This window comes from Pseudonaja textilis, chromosome 10 (genome assembly GCF_049901715.1).
Source record: "Pseudonaja textilis isolate UNSWEBS1 chromosome 10, rPseTex1.2, whole genome shotgun sequence".
Classification (NCBI taxonomy): Eukaryota; Metazoa; Chordata; class Lepidosauria; order Squamata; family Elapidae; genus Pseudonaja; species Pseudonaja textilis.
Window position 1 is genome coordinate 7840061 of NC_141999.1, and position 24760 is coordinate 7864820.

The window sequence follows — 24760 nt, forward strand, 5'->3', positions numbered from 1 at the left end:
TCTATTAACATTCAGAAAGCTCTGTTGTATTATTGTCTTCTTTTTAACATTGTAAGCCATCTAGAATCACTTTGTGGTCAGATGGGAGACAAAAATAAATAAATAAAATAACACCTCTGAACTGACAGTTGAAACATGGTTTGCAACTTAACATGCCTGAAAGCAACCTGTTGTCCTTTAATAAATGATGGTTGAAGAAATCATGGATTAGCCCCATGAAAAGAAAAAAACCCACACACATTGGCAATTGGTTTGACCTTTGTAAGTCTGTGATAGGGTCCCTCTCTGCTCTGATACAACTGACCTTCATTGATAGCTGAAAAAGAAGGGAACTCTCGCTGAAATTCACAAACTGCTTTGTCCAATTCACTTTCCCTTTAAATTCTCTCCAGGCCTGATGTGAGGTACGCTTGTCTAGGGAGAAGGACCACAAGTTAGGGGAAGGCATGTGGTCCCAGCTGTGCCAAGTAGTCATCAAAGAGGCTTAAAAATTGGGCATCCCGAAGATGCTTTTTCAAGAGGCAGCAGGACTTTTGGGTTTTTCTTTGAAGACATTTCTAAGAAGCTTCTTCAGCTCATTTTCGGCAGGATGTTTTTCTGCCATTGAGCACAGGCTGTTTGGGGATGAGTCTGTGCTGTCTTCATCTCAAACTTGATGCACAAATGGTTCCTGTAGCCTGTAATTTTTCTGGAAATCCATTCATATTCCTGTACCATTTGAAGGGTGCTCATTCCAAAGGGCATCGCTAAACGTCTAAGGAGATTGTCAATCCTCCAAGTCAAGATTGTCCCAATGGTGTGGTTTTTTTTCAGGAGGCAACTGGACTTTCTGATTTTGAGACGTTTCGCTTCTCATCCAAGAAGCTTCTTCAGCTCTAAGTAATCTTTCTTACAATTGGGTGATCTTTCTTACCACCTTGTTAGTAAAACTAACAGCAGCTGGTTCCTTGGGCTCTTGTGAATTTTTAGCAGCAACAGTCAAGCTGAACTCCTGGCAACTTTATGGACATCTCCATGTTGCATATTGGCTATGTATACAAGTAGTTTGCAGTTGACTTTTCTGAGGATGGTCTTTCAGTTTTCTAGCCAAGTCTACAGCCATGAGATTTCTTGGTGTTTAAGTCAAATGCTAACCAAGGCAGGATATAAATTTAATAATAAACAAACAAACAAGCAAATTCTACTATGAACATGTGTACATCCTAAACACAATGCAAATTCTTTTTCTTGGCCAGCTATCCATGATAAAACTAATATTCAGTCAAACTATATAAGCTTAACCCCACGAAACTGAGCTAAAATGTGCTTTTGTGCTTTTGGCTCAGAGTGTTGTGTTAACACAACCCAGAATCCCTACAACTCTTCTCCAGTTGTTGTTCAATCATGAGTTACCCCTATATTCACAAAAAGGTTACCATGTTGACTGTCAAAAGTGAGAAAGTCTCTTCTTCTTCAACCCATTCAAAAGCTGCTCTCAACAATTCTGTGTCATAATTTTACAAAATTATATTTTTCTCATAGGGAGTTCACCATATGATAGGTACATTCACATATTGTATTTAGCCATTTTTTTCTTTTAATTGGTTTTTAGAATGGCCCACAATAATTACATCTACATATAATACTAAGTCATTTACCACAATCCAACAAAAATAGTGCTAGCATATACCATGCTAACCGAAAAGAAAACCATATTAGGGTTTAAGTTTCCAAATAGAATAGAATTCTTTTATTGGCCAAGTGTGATTGGATACACAAGGAATTTGTCTTGGTGCAAATGCTCTCTCAGTGTATATAAAAGAAAAGATACATTCATCGAGAGTCAAGAATCATAAGGTACAACAGTTAATAATAGTCATAGGATACAATAAGCAATCAAATCATACAAGGAAACAGTCAATATAAATCGTAAGGATACAAGCGACAAAGTTACAGTCATACAGTCACAAGTGGGAGGGGATGGGTGAAAGGAATGATGGGAGGATTAATAGAAATAGTAGTGCAGACTTTGTAAATAGTTTGACAGTGTTGAGGGAATTATTTGTTTAGCAGAGTGATGGCGTTTGGAAAAAAGCTGTCCTTGTGTCTAGTTGTTCTGGTGTGCAGTGCTCTATAGTGTCATTTTGAGGGTAGGAGTGAAACAGTTTATGTCCGGGACGTGGGGGGTCTGTAAATATTTTTCAGCCCTCTTTTTGACTCGTGCAATACACAGGCCCTTGATGGAAGGCAGGTTGGTACTAATTATTTTTTCTGCAGTCCTAATTCTGTCTTGTTGGGTTGCAGAACCAAACCAGAGTTATAGAGGTGCAGATGAGCTCTTTGGGCAGTTTGAGCTTTCTGAGTTGGTACAGAAAGAGCATTATTTGTTGTGCTTTTTTGATGACGTTTTTGATGTTAGGTGTCCATTTTAGGTCTTGTGATATGATAGAACCTAGAAATCTGAAGCTCTCTACTCTTGATACTGAGTTGTATAGTATTGTAAGAGGTGGTAGCATGGGAGGGTTTCTTCTAAAGTCTACCACTATTTCTATGGTTTTGAGTGTGTTCAGTTCCAGATTGTTCCGGTTATACCACGAGGCAAGTTGTACAACCTCCCGTCTGTATGTGGATTCATTGTTGTCTTGAATGAGACCAATGACTGTTGTGGCATCAGCAAACTTCAGTATTTTAACAGTATTTAGGTGTGTGTGTGTGTGTGTGTGTGAGAGAGAGAGAGAGAGAGAGAGAGAGACAGAGAGAGAGAGTGTTCACTTGACGTCAGACAAATAAAGGATGGAGATTCTAAGCAAATGCACCTAGGGAATATTAAAGTGCAATTGTGTGCCAGAATTCCAAATGTCAATCAATCAATCAGAATAGAGTTGAAAGGAACCTTGGAGATCTTCTAATCCAATCCCCTGCTCAAGCCGGAGACCTTTCACACAAGCGACTGTCCAGTCTCCTCTTAAAAACTTCCAGTGATGAAGCCCCTATGGCTTCTGAAGGCAAGTAGTTCCACTGGTTAATTATCCTCAAAGGTAGGAAGTTTCTCCTTAATTCCAGGTTGCTTCTTTCCTTGATTATTGTACAGTCACGTACACTATAAAGCTAAAATTAGTTAGTTATTCTCAATTCTTTGTTTGCATTAAAGTTTGAGAGTTCAGTCCCTAAATGCATATAAAGCTAAACTTGGGATAATACTGTTCTATAATCACCTTGCAGGGGAGATGGGCAGCATTTCTCCGTTCCTTCCTGCATGCCCTTGGATGAAGAGGGAGTGGCCTTGGGTCTTCCTCTGAATGCCCAGCTGGACTGTGCCCTTCCCCAGTTTCTTCCACACTCACTGGATCCACACTCCCACTCCCTGTCAGCTGCTCAGCCTCCCCCTCAGAATCAGATTTCAACAGGGGCACGACACCCCTGATTTCGGAGGGGACTCCAAAGCACAGCCAAACCAATGGCCCAAACAGCTTTATCGCTCCATCCCACAGGAGCGATGCAGAAGGTTTTTGGGAAAGCATTGGAGGAGATCTTTGTGTTCCAAGTAACCAACAGTTGGCTCATCTGAAGCTTCGTCTCAGGAGGAGAAACATCCGCATCAAAATGGATAAGGGAAAGTCTACGAGGATTATGTTAACCTTCCAATAAAGTAGGATTAGTTCATCTGGTCGTGTTTCCTATCTGGACTACAGGACCCAACAATTCCATTGCTGAGCAAGACAGTTATTAAGTGAGTTGTGCCTGTTTTATGACCTTTTGTGCAATGTTCAAAACATCCTCAAAGATCCATCTCATCCTGGACACCCTTTTTTTGAGCTATTATCATCTGAAAGACGGTACAGTACAATGAAAACAAGGAGAAAGAGGCTGAAAAACAGCTTCTATCCCAGGGCAGGAGCTCTTTTGAATTCTACTGTATAGTGCAATAAGAATGCAATATCAGAGGTTTTCAATTCAATTGTATAGAATGCAAAGCATGTTTGCGTTTATTTTCATAGTCATAATGTACACTGAAGATGGTATTTAATTTCATTGTACGAGGTGCAATGACAATAAAGTAAACTAAAAAATAAATAAATTTGATCATGTGACCAGGGGATGCTGCAATGTGAAAAAGCGGTCACAAGTCACTTTTTTCCAGTGCTGTTGTAACTTTGACTGGTCACTAAGTCAAGGATTACCTGGACCTTGTAAGGTTGACAGTAAATGGCAGATAAAAGCAAATGTGGAAGGAAAGTGTAGTTTAAACCCTTTTTAACTGTTCCTCAATGTTCATCCATCCTCAGTTCTTAGTTCAAGTAGACCTAGATAGATTAGATAGCTAGATCAACAGAGTTGGAAGGGACCTTGTAGGTTATCTAGTCCAGTGGTCGCCAACCAGTGGGCCACAAGAAAATTTTGGTGGGCCGCAGAGAAATCTCACCCCCAGAGCACCCCACCCCAAAGCAATTAATCCAGGCTGCATAGAAACACAAGGCTGCGCCGCCCAAATGGCCCACGGAAACCTTCCCTGCCCACTCACTCCTTATCTAGAAAACCTGTCTGCTAAATTGCTATTTTTCCTTTTTCCGACCATCAGGTGTTCTGCTGGGCTGGGAGTTTTAGATTAGCTAGGAAGCAGGAAATGGTTGGATTTCTTGCTTTCTAGCTAGTCTTTAGATCTTCGGCTCTGCTTTTAAGCACAGCCAAACCTCCCTTAGGACTGAAGGTTCTATTATTCAGTGCAGACTCATGGCAAGCAAATTTTATGTGGCAGACTGAACTAGCCGATGGCAGATAGATCACTAAATGATTCTGTGAGCAACTCAATCTGCCTGCCTGCTTTGCCTGGTTTTGGATAAAAGTTGCTCTTTTTTAATAAAAAATTCAATATTTATATAAATATTTATAATATTTACATATAAGCCATGCCCAGCCAGTCACATGACCACCAAGCCACACCCACAAAATAGGCCATGCCCACAGAACCAGTTAGTGGTCCCAGGGATTTAAAATTATGAGTTTGGTGGTCCCTGAGATCCAAAAGGTTGGCGACCCCTGATCTAGTCCAACCCTCTGCCCAAGCACGAGATCCTACACCATTTCTGACAAATGGCAGTCCAATCTCTTCTTGAAAGTCTCCAGTGATGAAGCTCCTACAACTTCCGAAGGCAGCTTCTGCTCCACTGGTTGACTGTTCTGTCAGAAAATGTCTCCTTATTTCCAGGTTGAGTCTCTCCTTGTTCAGTTTCCATCCATTATTCCTCATCTGGCCTTCAGGTGCCTTGGAAAACAGCTTGACTCCCTCCTCCTCTCTGTGGCAGCCCCTCAAATACTGGAAGACTGCTATCCTGTGTCCCCTGGTCCTTCTCTTCCCGGGACTAGCCATGCCCAGTTCCTGCAACCGTTCATCATATATTTTAGCCTCCAGTCCCCTAATCCTCTTGGTTGCTCTTTCTAGAGTCTCAACATCTTTTTATAGTTTGTTGACCTGCTTAATTCAAAATATCGTAGCCCCAGCAACAAGGACAAGCCCAACAAAAGTTATGCCCTGCAATGCTTTGGGTTTTGAGTGATGCTTCTCTCCATCTTATTTCTGAACTGGCCAACTTGGAAAGCTTCTGGCTGTTTAAGCAACTCTGAGCAAGCAAGTTCTTCTCACTGGAGAGTGAATTATTCGCTTTATCTGCTGCAAAGGAAGGAAGACGTTGTAAGGGCACCCCCTAATGTTCCAATAAATATGTAAGCCATCAACTTTTTGGAACAAGAGAAAATTATTTTCAGTGCTAAAGACTGCAGCAAAAACTCAACGGGATGAAGAGATGCCCAAGTGACAGTCCAGATCTACTACTTGGCAAAGTTCGAATGACGTGAAACGACTGCCCAAAGTTAGTCGTATTTTTTTTAAATGCCAGGAATAAGACGAGGTCCTTGGAGGATGTCTGTCTCAGGTGCCTCAATATCTCAGTTGGAGCTGAGTTCTGACCCCCTTGACTTAGGCAGTAGGTTAGGGTCCAACCCTGGGTCTGCCTGGGTCAGTAAATATTTTAGGTTGGCCCTGTTTCTTAGTACAAACATAGGGGTAAAAAAGCATTTTGTAGTGAAAAGCAATTTGATTTTTAAGTGCATAGAAAACTATATGTGAAAAGCATCACCATCAGCCAGTGTTTCTCAGCCTTGGCAGTTTGAAGATGGGTGGACTTCAACTCCCAGAATTCCTCAGCTAGCATAGCTCCACCCCTGGAGGTTTTCAAGAAAGACCAGATAGCCATTTGTCTGGAACGGTATAGGGCCGTGATGGCGAACCTATGGCATGCGTGCCAGAAGTGGCATGCAGAGCCATCTCTCCCGGCATGCCAGCCATCACCCGTTGCTCTTCTGGGTTCTGGTGCATGTTTGCCAGCTGGTCTTTGCATGTGCGGGAGCACCGGAAACCAGAAGAGCGGCTTCCTGGCACACATGCATTGTGCTGGGAAGTTGAGCTTCTAGTTTCCAGTGTGTCAAGCATGCGTGCTGGCCAACTGGTCTTCGCATGCACCTGTGCACCGGCAACCGGAAGACCAAGTGGACAGCAGCATGCAGCTCAGCTTCCAGGCACGCACATGCACATTGGGGACCTGCTCTTCTGGTTTACAGCACCCTCCCACATGCGCGCTCCCGTTTCGGCACTCATTGCCAGAAAGGTTTGCCAACATTGGTATAGGACAGGGGTTGGATTCATTTTTTTTATCAACTGGTTCTGTGGGGGTGGCTTAGGTGGTAGGCGTGGCTTAGGTGGTCATGTTATTGGCTGGGCGTGGCCAACTCAACATCACTCACATCAAGGCACGCATCTCCTCTCCTGACTGTGGGGATGCTGCAACAGTCGTAAGTGTGAAAAAGGGTCATAAGTCATTTTTTTCAATGCCATTGTAACTTTCAATGGTCACTCCACACAAGCAAAGTACCAACAAAGGAGGGGGAAAAAACTTCAGAGACGTTCCAGAGTCCTTCCAAGGACGTAATAAGGGTTAACGGAGAGACAGTTTCTGTAAGTAACACCAGAATGTTTCCTTCCTGCCTTCCTTACAGGATTAGGCCAGTAATTTCTTCTAACAACCAGTTCTCCGAACTGCTTAGAATGTTAACAACCGTTCTAGCGAATAGGTGCGAACCGGTAGAATCCCACCCCTGGTATAGGATCTCCTGCTTGAGGTTGGACTAAAAGACCTCCAAAGGCCCTTCCAGCCCTGTTATTCTATGTTCTGTCTCAAAACATTTAGGCCTTACCACTTTGGGGCAATTTAAAACAGAGTTACTGGCTGCTGCATCCAATCAGAGATACTTAGGGAGAGTATGCATGCATACTTTTAAACCCAGAACCAAGCAACCCAATCTACTCCAGAGGTTTTGAATCAATGTATAGGATTGTAAGTCAACGATAGTCCTTCTTTTATGACAATTGGGACCAGCAAGGTTGTTAAGTGAGTGGCACCTGATTTTAAGATTCCTTTTTGACATGATTATTCAAATCACAGCAGTTGTTAAGGGAGTCATGCAGTCATTAAGTCATGAGCCATTGTGGCACAATGGTTAGAGTGCAGTACTGTAGGCAACTTCTGCTGACTGCTGGTTGCCTGCAATTTGGCAGTTCGACTCTCACCAGGCTCAAGGTTGACTCAGCCTTCCATCCTTCCGAGGTCTATAAAATGAGGACCCAAATTGTTGGGGGCAATAGGCTGACTCTGTAAACTACTTAGAGAGGGCTGCAAAAGAACTGTAAAGCGGTATATAAGTCTAAGTGCTATTGCTATTAAACAAATCCATCTCCCACCACTGACTTTGTTTGTTGGAAGCCGACTGCGAAGGTCACAAATGACATAAACCTAGGACATTGCAACCATTCTAAATACATGCCAGTTGCTAAGTTCCCAGATTCTGATCATGTGATCATGGGGATGCTGCGACAGTCGTAAGTCTGAGGACCAGTCGCTCAGTGTTGTGGTAATTTCAAATGGTTGCTAAACGAATGCTAGTAAATTGAGGACTGGCTACATCTTGCCCGAGATATATAATCCTTCATGATTTCCTGCCCTGACTATTTGAAATGAAGATGTCTGGGTCAATCCCAATTTTTTTTATGAGTGTGAAGCCATCAGCCTCTGTGGCGCAGTGGTTAGAGTGCAGTACTGCAGGCTACTTCTGCTGACTGCCGGCTGACTGCAATTTGGCAGAATCTCACCAGGCTCCAGGTTGACTTAGCCTTCCATCCTTCTGAGGTAAAATGAGGAGCCAGATTGTTGGAGGCCATAGGCTGACTTTATAAACTGCTTAGAGAGGGCTGTAAAGCACTGCAAAGCGGTATATAAGTCTAAGTGCTGTTGCTATTGCTATCCATCCTGGAGGGTTCCTGGTGAGGAATAACGGGAGTTGTGTTTTAGCATCACCAAACCATTCCTGGCAGCCATTTCAAGAGGCCAGCAACAGAGACAAATCAGAGCTGGAGTTCTTCTGCACAAGTGATACAGCGGTCCTTAACCTGTGAGCACAATTGAGCCCCAAATTTCTGTGGTTTAATTGAGACATTTTACCACCTTTCTTGCCACAGTTGTTAAGTGAATCACTGCAATTGTTAAGTTAGTAATACATTAAGTGAATCTGGCTTCCTCATGGATTTTGCTCAGAAGAAGCTCCGTAGAATTGATCACAGGACCCCAGGACACTGCAACTGGCATAAATACAAGCCGGTCGCCAAATGACATTTTGATTACATGACCATGGCGATGCTGCAATGTTCGTAAGTGTGAAAAACCATCACAAGTCCATTTTTTCAGTGCTGTTCTAATTTTGAACAGTCGCTAAATGAATGGTTGTAAGTCTGTATTCAGGTGGAAGGGAGGCCTTCCTTAGCGGCATTCTCTTCATACAAAACCCCATTCCAACCCAGAGGAAACTGGGTGGGAGCATTTACTATATGTAGTTCTCGACTTACAACAATTCACTTAGTGACTGTTCATAGTTACAACAGCACTGAAATAAGTGACTTATGACCATTTTTCACACTTATGACCATCGCAACAACCCCACGTCCATGTGATTTACATTTGGATGCTTGACAATTGGTTCATACTTATGACAGTTACAGTGTCCTGGGGTCCTTGGATCCCCTTTTTGTGACCTTCTGACGAGCGGTGTCAGTGGGGAAACCAGATTCACTTAACAACCGTGTCACTAATTGAACAACTGCAGCGATTCACTTAACAAATGTGGCAAGAAAAGTCGTAAAATGGGGCAAAGTTCATTTAACAAATTTCTCACTTAGCAACATACATTTTGGGCTCAGCTGTGGTCGTAAATTGAGGACTACCTGTAGTGAGTTGCACACACACACACCCATGAATTAGTGTCAAGTACAAGCGTTTGCATTTTCTGCCTCAGAGGAGGAAATCTCTTTAAAGCCCCTGGGAAGGATGGACTTGAACAAGCACTAGCGTTGGGTGGGCAGGTTTACTGCATTTTCTATGCCAGGAAATGCTGCAGTTTCTATGCCAGAATATGGCTTTTCCTCCCATTTTTCAACTTGCACAAAGGAGGCAAAATAGAAAGCGTTTTTCCCCCCGCCGTCTTTGAATGTGGAGCTTCAGCAACGGCAGCTGCCTCCCTCGCCAGTGAAGCAATGATGGAGTTGAGCAACTGCTTTCTATCATTTTAACAAGATCCCTACCAGAGCTATAAATCCTGTCTGCTCCTCCTATCTAGAGCCCAATTCTGCCTCCCTTCCTCAATTACATTTGTTTTGTGTTTAAAACCAAGTCGCTCCCTTCCCCTATACAGCTGTTACCTTGGATAACCCATGGCGGTGGGATTTTTTTAAATGTTGGTGCCTAAGCGCTGCCTAAATCCAATTTGCTCAACAGCAAGGACCCTTTTTTTTTTTTTTTTTGAGATTCCCCATCTGGTATGTGTACAAGAGACACGTTTGGCAGTTGTCAACGCAAGGCCAAGGTAAGAAAGACGGCTCAATACATCGCTTCCAAAACCGCTCCTTTCCCACACGTTATGGAGTGGTAGATCATACCACAAAGGGCTGGTTGCAGAGTTCAGAACTTCCTCTCCTTTTGTTAGTTCACAATATTCACCCAGATTGTTGATGGAGATTCTCAGTTCTCCAGGTAGAACTGCCTGGAAGTTGAATCATGGCAATTGGACTTTTTTTTTTTTTGGTTTGAAAAAAAAAAAAAAAAGGAAAGCAGCAGTGAAATGCTTCAAACCAAAAAGAAGTCCAGCTGTCATGACTCGACTTCCATACTGTTTTCCAGCCCCGTCTCTACTGTGTGTCTTGCTTAAATTTCATTCATTCATACACTGACACGCAGTGGCATTAAAATTTATTGTGAACGGTTCATTACTGATAATAAGATAGGGCTGTGTTTTTGATAAGACATAAATGTAAGAGTCTGAAATTGGGGTTACATGTGGGGCAAGTTAGATATCCGAGAAACCCTTGTGTGATGTTGTACTCTGTTCTAAAATAGCTTTCTGCTTCTCCACTTTACCGATAAGAGGATGGCAAGATTTCTTCCCTTGGCCCAAACTCCAAGGAATAAAAAGGTGCAATCCTTTTCAAGAAATATCTCTGTCTAGAACCAGTGGGAGCCATTCGGCTCAGAATTCATTCCACTGAAATGTTTCCCTTCGAAATGATAGGAAACTCTACAGGGAAATACGTTGAGAGGATCAGAGATGATGTGAGGAAGTGTTCTGTAAACAGTTGACTTACTAATTCATTAAAAGCTAGCGTGGGAAAGCAGACAGGTTCTCCAGTAGGGTGTTCAATTTTCTAAAGCAGCATCAATCGTTCAAAAATTAATAGCATATATTGTAATTGGACAATTCACCCCTCCCTCTTGTCAGTAAGCTACAAAGCACAGACTTCTGTCTCTATCACTGGGCATACACGGAGTCTTTCCAGTCTATGCAGATGGAATAAATTTGGTTACTATGAGCATCAGCCATAAAAAGTTTAGCTATCCATCATTATTAAGGAAACGTCTTAAACTACTAGCTGAAAACCCGGAGAAGAAACTCAAGTCACTGCCGCCACAAAATGCTAATTACAATGAAGAAGGCACTCTAATATAAGACATCCCGTTATGTTTCATAGAAAGCATAGGAGAGATCCATCCTGAAGCTAAATCATTTTACATAACACATTTTCTATGGGGGATCTCCTGAGGCGAGAGAGATTGGTTCTGGAAAGCCAACATTAGATTTGTAACTGTGAACTGAGAATATAAAATAAATCTTAACACTACAGTTTAAACGTCAGCAAGCATCAGCAGTTAGAAATTTAAGTAGGAAAAGAAATTATCCAAATTAGAAACACACTCTGATTTTTGTTTTATGTTAATTGAGACAAGTGAAGGGAGTGGTTTTATAGTGGTGTTTTTGTTGTTCTGACACAATCCAGCATGGCAGGATTTAGGTTTCTAGGTTCCCCTGCTAAAAACTCAAATCTGGCATCTATAGAAGTATAAATCAAGAATACAGAAAACAGACATGGCCCAATTCTTACTATCTGTTTGCATAAATAGCCACAGAGCTCTCTTTCCTTCCTTTTCAAAGATAACAAGACCAGCTAAAAGGTTTACAGTTAACATTGGGGACAACTTGATATTAATTGAATGGACATAGCCTCCTTAGTGGGGATTAGGTTTCGAATAATAGCACTGGAACCATTTCTATGCACCTTGGCAAGTAACATCTCCCAAAGTTATCACTCCATTATTTACAATCCCTGATTTATACCTTTTAATTTTTAATGCATCTTGAATTTTAAATTGCATAAGGAGGAGTAGAATGACAGATAGTATACAGATAATACATTCACATTTCTACCATTACTAGTTTTTTTGGTGGGGATAGCAGCCAGCCCTTCCAAATCAATCCTTCTAGATAACTAGGGACATCTAGTGGAGGACCTATACAATGAGAGAAAGAATTCTGCCACCTCTTACCATAAGCACGAATTCACTTGTTGGTGTTTTTGTAGTCCCAATTATTAGAAGCAGCAGAATGGTGCGGTACAACTGACCAACTTTTGAGCTAACTAGCACACGCCTTCCACTTGTATGAAACTAGCACGCACCTTCCTCTTTACACTCAGGACAAAACCTGAGTGGCACAATCCAAAACTTGATTATCAAAAAGTAGAACAATTAAATGCCTTTTCTTGGTTCCGACTTTGGTCCTCGTTGCTTCTCAACCTCTCCCCAGGTCCTTGCTCAGTCCTTGTGCCCAATCAGCAGAACTTCAGGGGTCCTGGTTTCCTGGGGCTGCTTTTAAATGCCAGGGTCAGTCTGTGTGCAATCTAATCACTGATATGTGGCCAACCTGGCATGCGTTGCCAAGACCTGGCTGGATCCAGGAGGGTGGTTGTGGTGGCTCTTTCAGAGAAGTCCCAGATGGGCTTCAGGTATGGCGTGATCCAAGATTCTAAGGTAGAAGTGTGATGATCATCATCCAGCAATCTCTTCTCAGTAAGCTGCAAAGCACAGACTTCTGTCTCTATTACTGGGCATACACAGTCTCTCCAGTCTATGCAGATGGAACAATTATGTCTCTTATGTCTTCCAGGGGCATTTCTACAAGGTCGCTGGATGTGGGGTCTTGCTCATTAAGTTGGGCTCTACGGATCAGTTGAGATTGTTGCTGTTGTACCAGCTTCCCTGCCACACACAACCTCCCTGCCTGAGCTCCGTTTCTGCATTGGCGGTGGAATTCCCCAGTCTTATAAAGTCTTGGAGGTTTCAATCTGACCGAGAAGGTAGTTGGATGACAGCTTCAAAGGACCTTGGAGGAAGCAGATTATCTGGAATCTTTTCAGCCAGGATTCAGGCCTAGCTGTGGGACAGAAACAGCATTGGTTGTACTTTTGGAAGATCTCTGTAGTGAGCATGATGGTGGTAGTATGTTGATCCTTCCCCTACTTGACCTGTTGGTGGTTTTTGATACCATTGACCATGGATCGGCTCAGAGAATTGGGAGTAGATGACATGAGGATGTGCTGCTTTGCCTCCTTTCTTGGGGGTTGATTCCAATCAGGGGTGGTTGGAGAGGTCCTGCTCTTGGCCCCTACTTTATGGGGTGGCACTGGGTTCTCCTTTGTGTCATCTCTATGAGGCAGCTGAGTGAAACCATCTGTTGCCATGGGGGTGGTGAGGTATTATCAGGACATTGATGACATCCAATTATGTAACAGTGCCCCGTGCAAAGTAAGCGATGCCATGAATGTCTTACCCTTTGGTATGGAAGCTAGGAGGGTCTGATAGAGAACAGACTTCAGTTGAACCATTGCAAAACTGAGGGGCCTTGTGTTTTGGAGCCTACTGGTTCTAGGACTACTCAATCTTTCATGCTGGATGGGGTTGCACAGACCTGGTCTACTATTTGGTGGTCCTTGCAGAGGTAGCAGTTGCGGTTAGGAGGGGGTCCCCAATCCCAAGTCCACATTGAGGACACCAGGAATGCCAAATCCCAAATCCACAGACCAGTACCAGTCCGTGGCCCGTTTGACCACACAAGTGAAGCTTCATCTGCGCAACTGCTGGATCTAGGTAGTGTGCAAAACCACACACACACCGTTCATGGGGGGGGGGGGTTCTCATGGAACTGGTCCCTGGTGCCTAAAGGTTGGAGGGGTACTGCTTTACACAGTTTCATATTGGCTGCCAATTGTGCCTGTTCCTAGATCGGGGGTGTGTGTGCTCTGCTAACGGTGACTTATGCCCTAATCACCTCCAGATGAGATTGTCATGTGCTCTACATGAGGCTACCCTTTAAGAGTATCCAGAAGCTTCAACTATGCAGAATGCAGCAGTATAGGCAGTTATGTGTGGCCCCAGAACAGCACAGTAGGCATTGGCTGCCAGTTTGCTTCTACAACCAATTCGTGGCACTGGTTTTAACTTTTAAAGGACTTCATGGAATGGGACCGTTTCCCAATTCTATCAGCCCATCCCATTATACCCAACAGAGAAGGTACACAGCAGGTACCATCTGCTAGAACAGAGGTGGGCAACTATGGCCTCTTTATGACCTGTGGACTTCAACTCCCACTCACAGGGCTGGCTGAGGAATTCTGGGAGTTGAAGTCATAAAGGGGCCATATTTGCCCACTCCGGTACTAGGGATTTACATTTAGTAGTCTTCCAGGAGGGGGATCTTCTCTGCCATGACATCTGCCCTGCTGGAATATTCTCCCATACCTGAATTCAGGTTAGCTCCATCCATCTTATCATTCTAGAAGATCTTTAAGGTCTGTTATGACAGCAGGCTTGGGGGTCCCAGAGAACCAGTAACATTCTAGGATGACTCCATTAATGTGGTTGATGTATTTACTCCATGTTTTGGGGTTGTATATTTTAACTTTTAATAATATTTAATTTTAATAATGATTTATATTTTTATAATGAGTATTTTTATGTACTTATTTTTATTTGATTGCTGTACACGATCCAGCCATTCCCAGTCTGCCATAGGAACCCAATCAATCTAAAATCTATGTTGCTGAAGTGTGGAACAAGAGAGGAGAGTCACTTAGGGGAAAGTAGGATAAAATTTAATAAAATTTACTATGAATCTGCTGCCATACACCTTAAGAATTTCTTTAATGTAAGAGCTTCAAAACAATACCTTCAAAAATGGACACATAAGCCACACCCCATATATACAAATAAAACGGTGTAAATTGCATCTAATAAATATTTACCAATCAGATGTAGATCAGCGTATTTTTTAAAAAACTATCACAAATTACAGAAGGAACAAAAATGGTTTTCTCAGGGCTAGACTCCTCTGACAGTCAGAATGAATTAGTTCAAAACAGGAATGCTCAAATTTTTATTTTTCATGATGCAAAAAAATATTGCCTCGATACTTCTGCACTGAGAAAAATTATAGAAGAGCACTGGGAAAATATGACCAAGATACCCTTAAAAATGGCCCCACTGTCTTGAGAAAGCAACTGTTTGGTTTTCATCTTCTTGCAATTAGGTAAGCTATTTCATTCTCCTGCGGCACATTATTATCCAGAGCATTATTTACAAGACCAAGTCACTGAATAATTATGGCTCCCTTTGCCAACTTTTAAAATACAATTCAGTTGATGCCCACATAAATAAATCATAAAGCCTCCCAACCACCAATTAATTTCTTTAAAGAATGAAGTACTGTAATCTTTTCACCAACATCACCAACATGGGATAATGGATTCCACTATGCGTTAAGAAGGCAGAGATCACTAGAAGCCTCTTGTGCCTCTTCAAGTGTGCCAGGCACTTCCATGTTTAATGCATATTCTCCATGGGATCCTCAATTCAAGGGATTTCCGCAATTTAGTACAGATTTGTTCACAAAGCCTAACAATGGCTGTTTTGCCCAACAAAACCTCATAAAATACACACAATGACAAACTCAGTGAATATTCACTGTTAAGCTCTCCTAAGATATTCAAATTCCTTTCAATCATCCAGCGTTTGATACACTGATCAACCTACCATGCAAGGCTGTTTATATCCTTTGGTCTGCAATCTTGAGCCCTTTTTCTTAAGAAAAACCTGAATGCACATGAAACATGCTACCACCATCTCTATCCTCTCAGCACGGATGCCCGACAGCAACGTTTTTGAAACGCACTTGCCTAAAACTTTTAGAAAACAAAGCTGGTGTGAACAACTCTTCAATTAGTTACCGAAATCAAACGTGTGGTAAAGAAGAGGCCCTCAGAGTAAATATAATTTTTCTAACATTATATAAACATTTGAAACTTGAGCCCCTACCTCATTGGTTCATTAAAACTATTTTGGCCAACCAACTAGGAAGACAAAGATGAAAGTGGGAATGCCCAACCAACTGGGATTCTGTTGAGCTTCTATGACACACTTCCTTCAGGACTGTCAAAATGGATCCAGCTCTTGTTTCAACATGAATTTTAATTGTTTTGTTGAGCTCTCAATTCTTTCAAATCATAGAACACGTTCTGTGCTATCAGGAATGGCTTCCCCATGAAGGAAAACTGACCAACATAAACAAAGGACATAATGCTGGAATTCTTCACTTACTGTAGAACAAAAGTGGCATCTGGAATTATTCCGATGTTCAAAATTAGAATTTTAATATCCTGTATTTTTGCATGGAGCTAAGCATGGTAACAAGGAAAGGGTGCCTTGTGTTTCTGATGAATGTGAAAAGAGTTCTGCATCCTACAAAAGCTTTTAATAGAAATCTGTGGAAATAAAACAGACTATTTCAAATGAATTGACGTCTTAACCAGACAGTGTCTCAAAGTACATAGGGTACTATATGTGAATGAAGCTCCAGTTCAGTGACTTCATCCCTTCCAGTCCAGTATGAAGGCTGCTCAAGACTCACTCCTCTCCAACTGGGAGGTTGTCTTCGATCCGCCTGATAAACTTCATCCTTATTTCTGTGACTCCATCCCCTTTCAAGGTGTCCAGAAGAAATCTGACATCCACAGCCATCTGTACCTATGATGAAAGGGAGGAAAGTCCACACTTTTGAGATATTTTGCTACAACAGCTCCCTAAAGTGCAGGTTTGAAGTCCCCAAACCCCTTTGAAAAGGACAGGTATTCATGCCAAGATACATCCCATTACTTATGAAGAGTCCCCCTTCTCCCACGTTACAGCCTTCGGTGCACTGCCTTTATCCACCTTCCTGTCTTGCAAGCAACGTGGGCTTTTTTCTCCCTTTGTATTGGGGGGGTTTGGAACCCCCTTGATGGACTTCATTGTCACAAAATGTTCTTAGGATATATGACGAAAGGTTCCAAAGTCATCCTCATTGATACTCTATGGTCTGATTGTGAGCTATTTAGAATCTTTAAAAGAGATAGCCGATGCAAACAGCTGATTCAGTCCTGATAAATTAGAACACTGCTTTGGCCTTCACAATACTACAGTGTAACAGCCTGCAAACTAACCTTATTATCATGAAGATATGGAGGAAATTTTAGAGAATTTTTTTTAATGGAAAAGTTGGAAAATATTTAATTTTTTTTTCAATTGATGTTCTCAGACTCACAGTCCTAACAGAAATCTAATATTACCAAATGAATTCTACCCATTACTTTAACACATTGCTGATACTTTACCATAAACCACTGTACTTAATGGCCACAATTTATTTTGAACTTTTCATAGGATGCAGAAAACACAGAGTCTTGTAGTTCCATTAAAAGCAGCCACCCAGGGCCATTGGTTCAACTGGCCTCCCCTTCTTCTCACCATTTCCAGGGCTCCCCGTAGCACCCCACATAAGAGGTTAGAGTAAATAAGAGAGGAATGGTTGTCTGGTAATTCCACAAAATCCACCAGTGGATTGTTTTCCAGGATAAGGGAGAATTCATCGCCTGCTGGACTCCAGTTTGTGATGCTTGGTGTGATACCCAAGTACATTTTAAATGCTACCTATCAAGTGAAACAGGTATGAGAGAAGAGCTGGATTAAAAGAGTGAAAGATTTAGCAAGCTACCATTTTTACACATCAATGAACAAACGACTGCAAAACAAGCCCCAGCAATTCTTCAATGTAACATACTTAAGTAAACACACACACCAGGTTAGACAAGACAAAGACTGATTTTGATGCCTTCCACTTCTGAAAACAGTGGTAACATTTAGACCACTGCCTCACAATATTGAATAGGAGAAAAGCCTTTCTGAATCATTTTTTCCTGTTACAAAATTATCTCATCTTACTTAGTTTCTTGGTAAAAAGTCAAAGAGACATCCAGCTTTGATAATAAAAACACTTTTAGTTTATTATTATTGTTTCACTTCTGTTTTATTTAAAAATAGAAACAATTCCAGAAAACAGCTGAAAACTACCCTTTTTTCAGCTGTTTTCTGAAATTGTTTCTATCTTTAAATAAAACAGCATTCCGTGCGCCCTTGGCGTTTAGTCATGCCGGCCACATGACCATGACGACGTCTTCAGACAGCGCTGGCTCTTCGGCTTTGTAACGGAGATGAGCACCGCCCCCTAGAGCTGGAAACGACTAGCACGTATGTGCAAGGGGAACCTTTACCGAAAACAGAAGTGAAACAATAATAAAAACTAAAAGAATGAAAATTGTTTTGTGCTGAGAAAATTCTGCTCATAACACATAGTCAAAGAAAATCTAAGATTATTTATCACCAACAGAAGCAAACAACAAACATGCAAAAAAAAGAACAAACAGTCAAAAAGAGGCATCACCTTTGCAATTACGTCTGCTGTTTCTCGAAAGTCATGGCATCTCCCAACATTGGATCGTGCTAGAAAGTCTTCCACAAGTCGAACACCTATGTTGTAGCCCCTATTAAAGCAGCCAAAAGCAAGAGGCCATGAAACTGTGATCACATCAAGCAGATCAGACTGGAGGGAAACACTCTGAGGAAGGAAATCCATGCTCATTTATTTTCCCAAACTCCAAGGGTTGGATAAAATTAGATTTATTCTGCAAGTGAATAACCCATGGAAAAGGGGTTTCTGACATTTCTAACTTGAGAACACCCACATTGTTTCTGTTACTTACATTTTGTCAAGCTGCTTGTTCACATCTTCATCATTCTCGTAGTCCTTACACAGCTGAGTGACCAAAGCCCCATACGTCAAAGTGAAGAGCTCCGAGCTCTAGACAAATTCATAAGATATTTAGCATATACCAGACAAAAAAGGCTGCAAATATTTAGGGGCTGACCCAGGCACAGCTTAGTCTGTCACAAGAAAAAAAAAATGAACAAGGAGACTTGGTTCACCAGAATAGTGAAGAGCATGAATACTGCATGGGCCATAAGTTTTGAACGAGGGTGAGAAGAATAAATAAAACAACCCTGTCCTAAAGATAGGAAGAAGATATAGAAAATGGGGAGAGACCTCTGCTTTTCCTTAGCATCAGTGATTCTGCTATGAGTTGAAGATGGCTACCAACAGATAGCCCATAAATTCTAACCCAACCCTTAATATTCTTGGCGTAATAACTGCTCCCGTGTTCATTAATCAATACTTGCTTGGGTGAGGATAGAATTTGGCACACAAGTGATACTTCCATGAAAGAGACAATGAAGCTATTGGAACAAAGGAATCACATGCTCCCTGTGGCCAGACCTAATCAGTAGTTTGGCCCAAACATTGGATCAGCTGAACTTTTTAGAGCAAACGATTTCACAAAATTGAATTCCTTGCTTTCAAGATGAAAATGGTCACTGACAAAAAAAAAGAAAGACACTTGACAGATTCCAAGTGTCCAATCTTATAAGAACACTTTTTGACTTTCAGTGTTTCAATAGTATTCCACTTAAAAATTCAAAGGAACCACAAAAGTAATAAATTTTCAACAGAAATATAGACACCATCAACAAGGACAAAAATACTTGCTGTATCTTCCACCCATCCCTAAAACTTAAAGTGAATAATCAATCCATCAGTTATTGGCTACACAAATGCCTTCCTATTAAGAGCTGAAAATGTCAAGGTTTTAAAAGGTACGGCTATATATATATATTAACACACCCTGCTTAAGACTTTATTAAAATCTCATTTTATACAGCAGAAATGTCTAGTCTCAGATTAAGAAACCTAAAACCTACCATGAGATGCATAGATGCAGAAGGTGAAATGAATGGCAAATACCAATACTACAGAATGAAAGCAGCAGGCAAGCAGAAAGGGAGGGAAAAAAAAGACATCAGAGTTTAGTGAGACAATAGAAACCACACCACATTCTCACATGCTCACACAAAGCCAAAACACAGAAGAGACAATCAAGTCATGTGTGAAGTTAAGGTTCATTCAACATGATGCTATTTCTACAGAGTAGCAATATTGAGGGCAGCAATCCAACAGTCCACACACCTCTTTTTCTGAGTGGTTGTGTTTTGCATGATTTTAGATATTTTGCAACCAATGTCATCTATCAAGGCAGCAAAGGGGATTCAGACTGAAAAAAGTAGTGCATGGTAAAAGCCCCATTCACCTTTTTCTTTTTTTTGCATATGTCACAATATCCCACAGTGGTAGAGCTTGCACCACAATACTGCTTTTATTATACTGAGAGGGAAGGAAAAAGCAAGATCCTCTGTAAGCTGTGGCTTGGAATTTTGGTATCAAATGGATCCAGAGACACCATAGCCATCATAGCCATCAGCCATCAGAAGATACAGAGAGTTGAAGGATAATAGGAGATCCAGACTGGCCAAAGCTGCTTTATTGAATTAGCATTATAAAGCTACATAAAGCTGTTTTGTAGAATTAGAAAGCTTGGAAAGGGAGCCTGAAGAACCTAGCTGATAATTGCAGAGTAGAAGAAGAGACAAAAATAAAGGAAAGGTTAGTAATAACAACACATATTTTAATAACCATTGACAAGGCAGGTGGGAAAAAACAGTACATGACAGAATGGAGAATGCTCAACGGCTAACAATTCACTTCTGAACATTTTGCCTATCCATAGCTATTAAAAAGAGAGAAATTGTGTTTAACGTTCACAAAGGTTCACTGTTCTGGAGTAAAACCAAATGGCGGCATTGACTCAGAAGCTGCCATTTAGGCTACTGATGTTTGTTCATTGCAGGAATCCAAATCAAAGCATTTGACCTGGTTTTGAATACATCCAACAAAGAGAAGCTCACTTTTGTGCAACGTTATTGGTTCCAAGGTGAAACTGTTCTTACTGTTAGAAAGTTCTTCACTGCATTCAATTGCAATCTACTTTCTGTAAGTTGGGGGTCTTCAAACTGGACAGCTTTAAGACTTGTGGACTTCAACTCCCAAAATTCCTCCTCCAGTCATGTTAGCTTAGGAATTCTGGGAGTTGAAGTCCACAACTCTTAAGCTTGCCAAGACCCTTGCTGTAAGTTAAATCTGTTATTCCATGGCCTATTTTCTAAGATAATAGAAATCTAAACAATTTGGACTTTGAACTAGACACGCTGAAACCATTTCCCAACAAGATGAAAATCTGTCAAAATTAGTAGCAAAGGAAGCAGGTTACACACATGCTTGAGAGACCTGGTTGATTCTTTTATGCCCTAATCTCATTATTGTCGAAGTAAAGAAACACTTAGATTTTTATAAAGATGCACCTCAGGTCAAGAGGGGTGTCAAGGAAATCAGCATCACACCTTAACAAAGAACTAGAACAATCCAACTGGGAGTATTGCCCACCTCGCTAGATGGAAATCTCCCAGAGTATCCCAGAATCCACCAAATCCATCAATTCTCTCTCTGGAATCCACCAGGTTGATCAACCCTCATCCATATCCATGCGGAGGAAAAAGGACCTGTTCAATCACCCTCAAAAATATGAAATCCAGGTGGGCCCTTCAACATTTGTGTTGAGGCAACCTCAGGTTTTAAACTGAGATATGAACATAACAATAATCATGTAGGATCTGGCCAAATGTCCATCTAGTCCAGCATTTTATGCTACACAGTAGCATAAACAGTAGCGTTTTATGCAAACGCATTCATGAAATACACAGGCATGGACAGAAAAAAAGTCCCCTCCTTCCAATACGGCTCCTCAGCTCCTAGAATTTAAGCATGCTGCCAGGATTCAGGAGGCACGGCCCAATCCATAAGACTAGACGCTGTTCATTGCTTGATCCCGCATGCATACATCTAAAACAATCTGAATTGGAATACATTACTCTATCTGATGGCCTAACTATGCATTACGTACAGAAATGTTTTTACTGGTCCTGAATTTCTAGTTTCTAATGCTGTAAGAGACAAAAGCATATTTTGGTCTATGACAAAAAAATTATTCGTCTACAATGCCTACCTCGACTTGTCTTCATTCTACAGTATGTTAAAACCTCCCCAGTATTGTAGTTTTTCCGATATGGGAAGCTGGCATATCTCAAGCATTTTGATTTGCCTCCTGATCCAGAATGGTATTTGACACTTGACTTCATCTTGGTTTGATTACAGTTTGGTTTTCTTAATTTTATTGTATTCTATGTTTTTATACTTATTGCTCCTCACTCTTGACTCTTGTAAACTGCCAAGAGTCCTTAGGGATTTAGCTGTCTATAAATATGATACACCAGAAAAATTAGGGAAACTTGCCTATTACTTTATTCAACATTTCTAACTGTCTAAATCAAGTGACTAGGTTTCCCAGTGCGATTTTTTGTTTGATTTTATTGTAATTTGTTTGCTTGTTTTTCTGTGAGAGATCCAGAGTTGTTGAGATTGAGGGGGAGGGCATATAAGTTTAATAAATAATAAAATACATAAATAAAATACCCTAATCACCTAGATGTGAAAACGTATACAATATTAATGTTTCATATGCACCCCTTAATAAGTGATAATGAAAATAATTGTAATTAAAAATAGGAAAGGGACCCCAATTCCATAAATTAGAAAAGGCATAAGGGATCAAGAGGAAAAATGCAAAATGTATTATTGTTATTACTACATGTTTGTAACAATATAAATAGGATAATACCATAAAGGGCACAATAATGTCATATAGGACAATTATATTTTGTGTGTGTGTGTGTGTGTGTGTGTGTGTGTGTGTGTAGGACATTATATGTAAGGGATAATATGACATAATGCATCATACAGGGCACTATTATTAAATACAACATACAGGACAATATGATGATTACATGCTTGATATTCCTCCCCTTGACCAGATACGCTTTTCTCCACTTAGCTAATTAAGGTCCCTGTCTCGCCTTTTGGGGACCTTCTGGGCTTCCTCGGGGGTGGCCCGCGTGTCAGCCTCATCCCCACTACCTCTTTCCCGTGTCTGCTTTTCCCGCCTGGCAAAGGCCACCAACATTAGCAGGGAAACCCTGACGTGCAGCATCTATTCACGGTGGCCATTGCAAGCATAGCCTTTCCCCTCCTTCGAGGCCCAACGGCCGCCTTTCTTCGCCGGGGCAGCAGCCGCCACAAACACCTCCCCCCCGCGCCGCTTCTCCTCCCTCCCCGCCAGCGGCCATTACCATTTTCTTGCTCTCGGAGCCTCCTCGGCTGCCCTGACGTGCCATTTTGTCGTCGCCGCCGCCGAGCCGCTCGCCCGGCCGGGAAGAGGAGCTCCGGGAGAAGGAAGCGGCCCTGCCTCCGCCTTGTCGCTTTCCTCGGGGCAGGACTACGACTCCCAGCAGGCAGCTGGCGACAGGTAAACGTCTGCGAGGGATGCCGGGAGTCTGCGCGAGAGAGTGAGGCGGAAGACGTTGAAACACGCCTGCGCGGGCTTCCGGCAGCGGATACTACAATTCCCAGCATGCTCGCGCGAGCTGAATTCTGAAGCAGAGAATTTTAACTTTCGGGGTCTCCCCATCGATGAGATCGAGATATTCCTTGTGTCCCAGTAGGTGTCAGCATTTAGCTGCTCTCAAAAATCTGAGTGTTATTGATCCATAAAATAATTTAAATTGTTGGATCTATTTAAATAATTTATCTTTCAAAGATGAGATGCGCGCTGGGGAATTGGCAATATTTCCAAATTATTTGGTGGAAATGTTTTATTGTAAATATTTCTCAGCTCTTTTTAAGAAGTATTGTCAAAAAGTGTGACTTACTCTGCAGATAGCAACCACATGGACAATAATGACATGTTGGGAATCAGACTCTTCCCACCATGCTTAATTTGTGGTTAAAGTATATAGAATCTATGGGAAAATTAACAGGTAAGATGCTTTTGAATGTGGAAAAGTCTTGCTCACCAAGGGAGGGTATGTACCAGAGGTGGCATTCAGCAGGTTCTGACCAGTTCTTGAGAACCGGTAGCAGAAATTTTGAGTAGTTCGGAATCCCACCTCTGACTGGCCCCGTCCCCATCTCTTCTCTTCCTCCCAGCTGATCGGCTTTTGTTGCACAGGAGAACAGAGCTGGAAAGCAGGTTAGTGGGGTGGGGAGAGAATGGGAATTTTGCAGTATCCTTCCCATCACACCCACCAAGCCATGTTACACCCACCAAGCCGGGCCCACAGAACTGGTAGTAATTTTTTTTTTTGAATGGCACCACTGGTATGTACGTGTGTGGGCTTCATCTATACCCTAATGGTAGTTCAGAAGTGTTCAAACTTGGCAACTTTAAGACTTGTGGACTTCCAACTCTCAGAATTCCTCAGCCAGACTGGGAATTCTGGAAGTTGAAATCCACACATCCAAAAGATGCCAAGGTTGGGCATCCCTGTTCATTAGTGCCATCTTGCCAGTTTAGACCACCCTGATAAGGACACCACTGTCCATAGACATCTAAAAGGGCCCATCATAGTTGCTTAAGGCAAGACCACTGTTGAAGGTAAAGATGTGGGTCCGATTAGTATCCAAGATATGGATGTGTGTTTACTATGTTCATATGTGTGGACAGATAGTTTACAATCACTAATTTCCCTTCCAGAAGGCAAATTGGGGTATAAGCAGTTACAAATTGCCAAGTACAAGAATGCCTCCATTTTTACTTATCTTCAGTTCCCCATGTTATATAGAATTTATATTTTATTACTAGCATTTTAATAAATATCAGCATTTTAGCATGGCATCCATGCCGCCTTTTGAAGTTTAGGAAGCAATGTTTTTCCTCTGGACCAAAATGAATTCCTTTAATGTGTAAAAAACCAGCCCTCTCAGAAACACTCAAACAAAACGGCTTATTTTCAGAAGTCCCTGATTAAAGTTACAAGTATTAAGAAACAAATCCTGATGGGGAAGTAGATGATGAAATGTATTTTAAACATGCCTGTGTTTTCTCAAATCTAATAAATGTCTTTTTATTATTTGATTTGTTGCTTTT

General features: G+C 41.6%; 1 protein-coding gene across 2 annotated transcripts; it reads right to left on the minus strand.

The window, feature by feature from the left end:
* Window positions 1–14589: 14589 nt before the first annotated feature.
* TRAPPC3 (trafficking protein particle complex subunit 3) lies at window positions 14590–23169 on the minus strand. Of its 2 annotated transcripts, XM_087939610.1 has the most exons (6): window positions 22965–23149; window positions 19590–19637; window positions 18536–18633; window positions 18217–18316; window positions 17244–17426; window positions 14590–16484 (listed from the first exon to the last, which is right to left on the minus strand). In XM_087939610.1, the coding sequence occupies exons 1-6, from the start codon at window positions 23007–23009 to the stop codon at window positions 16365–16367; spliced, it is 594 nt and encodes a 197-aa protein (XP_087795736.1). In that variant the 5' UTR covers window positions 23010–23149; the 3' UTR covers window positions 14590–16364. The 2 variants fall into 2 exon arrangements, with proteins under 2 accessions (XP_087795736.1, XP_026558443.1); XM_026702658.2 differs by lacking the exon at window positions 19590–19637 and having other exon boundaries at window positions 14828–16484; window positions 22965–23169.
* Window positions 23170–24760: the final 1591 nt, after the last annotated feature.

Bases quoted from the DNA above. Each gene is read 5' to 3' on its own strand.
- TRAPPC3 (XM_087939610.1), bottom strand. From the start codon at position 23,009: ATGGCACGTCAGGGCAGCCGAGGAGGCTCCGAGAGCAAGAAAATG. The intron at 18,634-19,589 runs GTAGGTTTTAGG...GAATTTGTCTAG, and splicing joins CTGCATCTATGCATCTCATG to AGCTCGGAGCTCTTCACTTT. The intron at 17,427-18,216 runs GTGATGCCTCTT...TTCACTTGATAG, and splicing joins CAGCAGACGTAATTGCAAAG to GTAGCATTTAAAATGTACTT.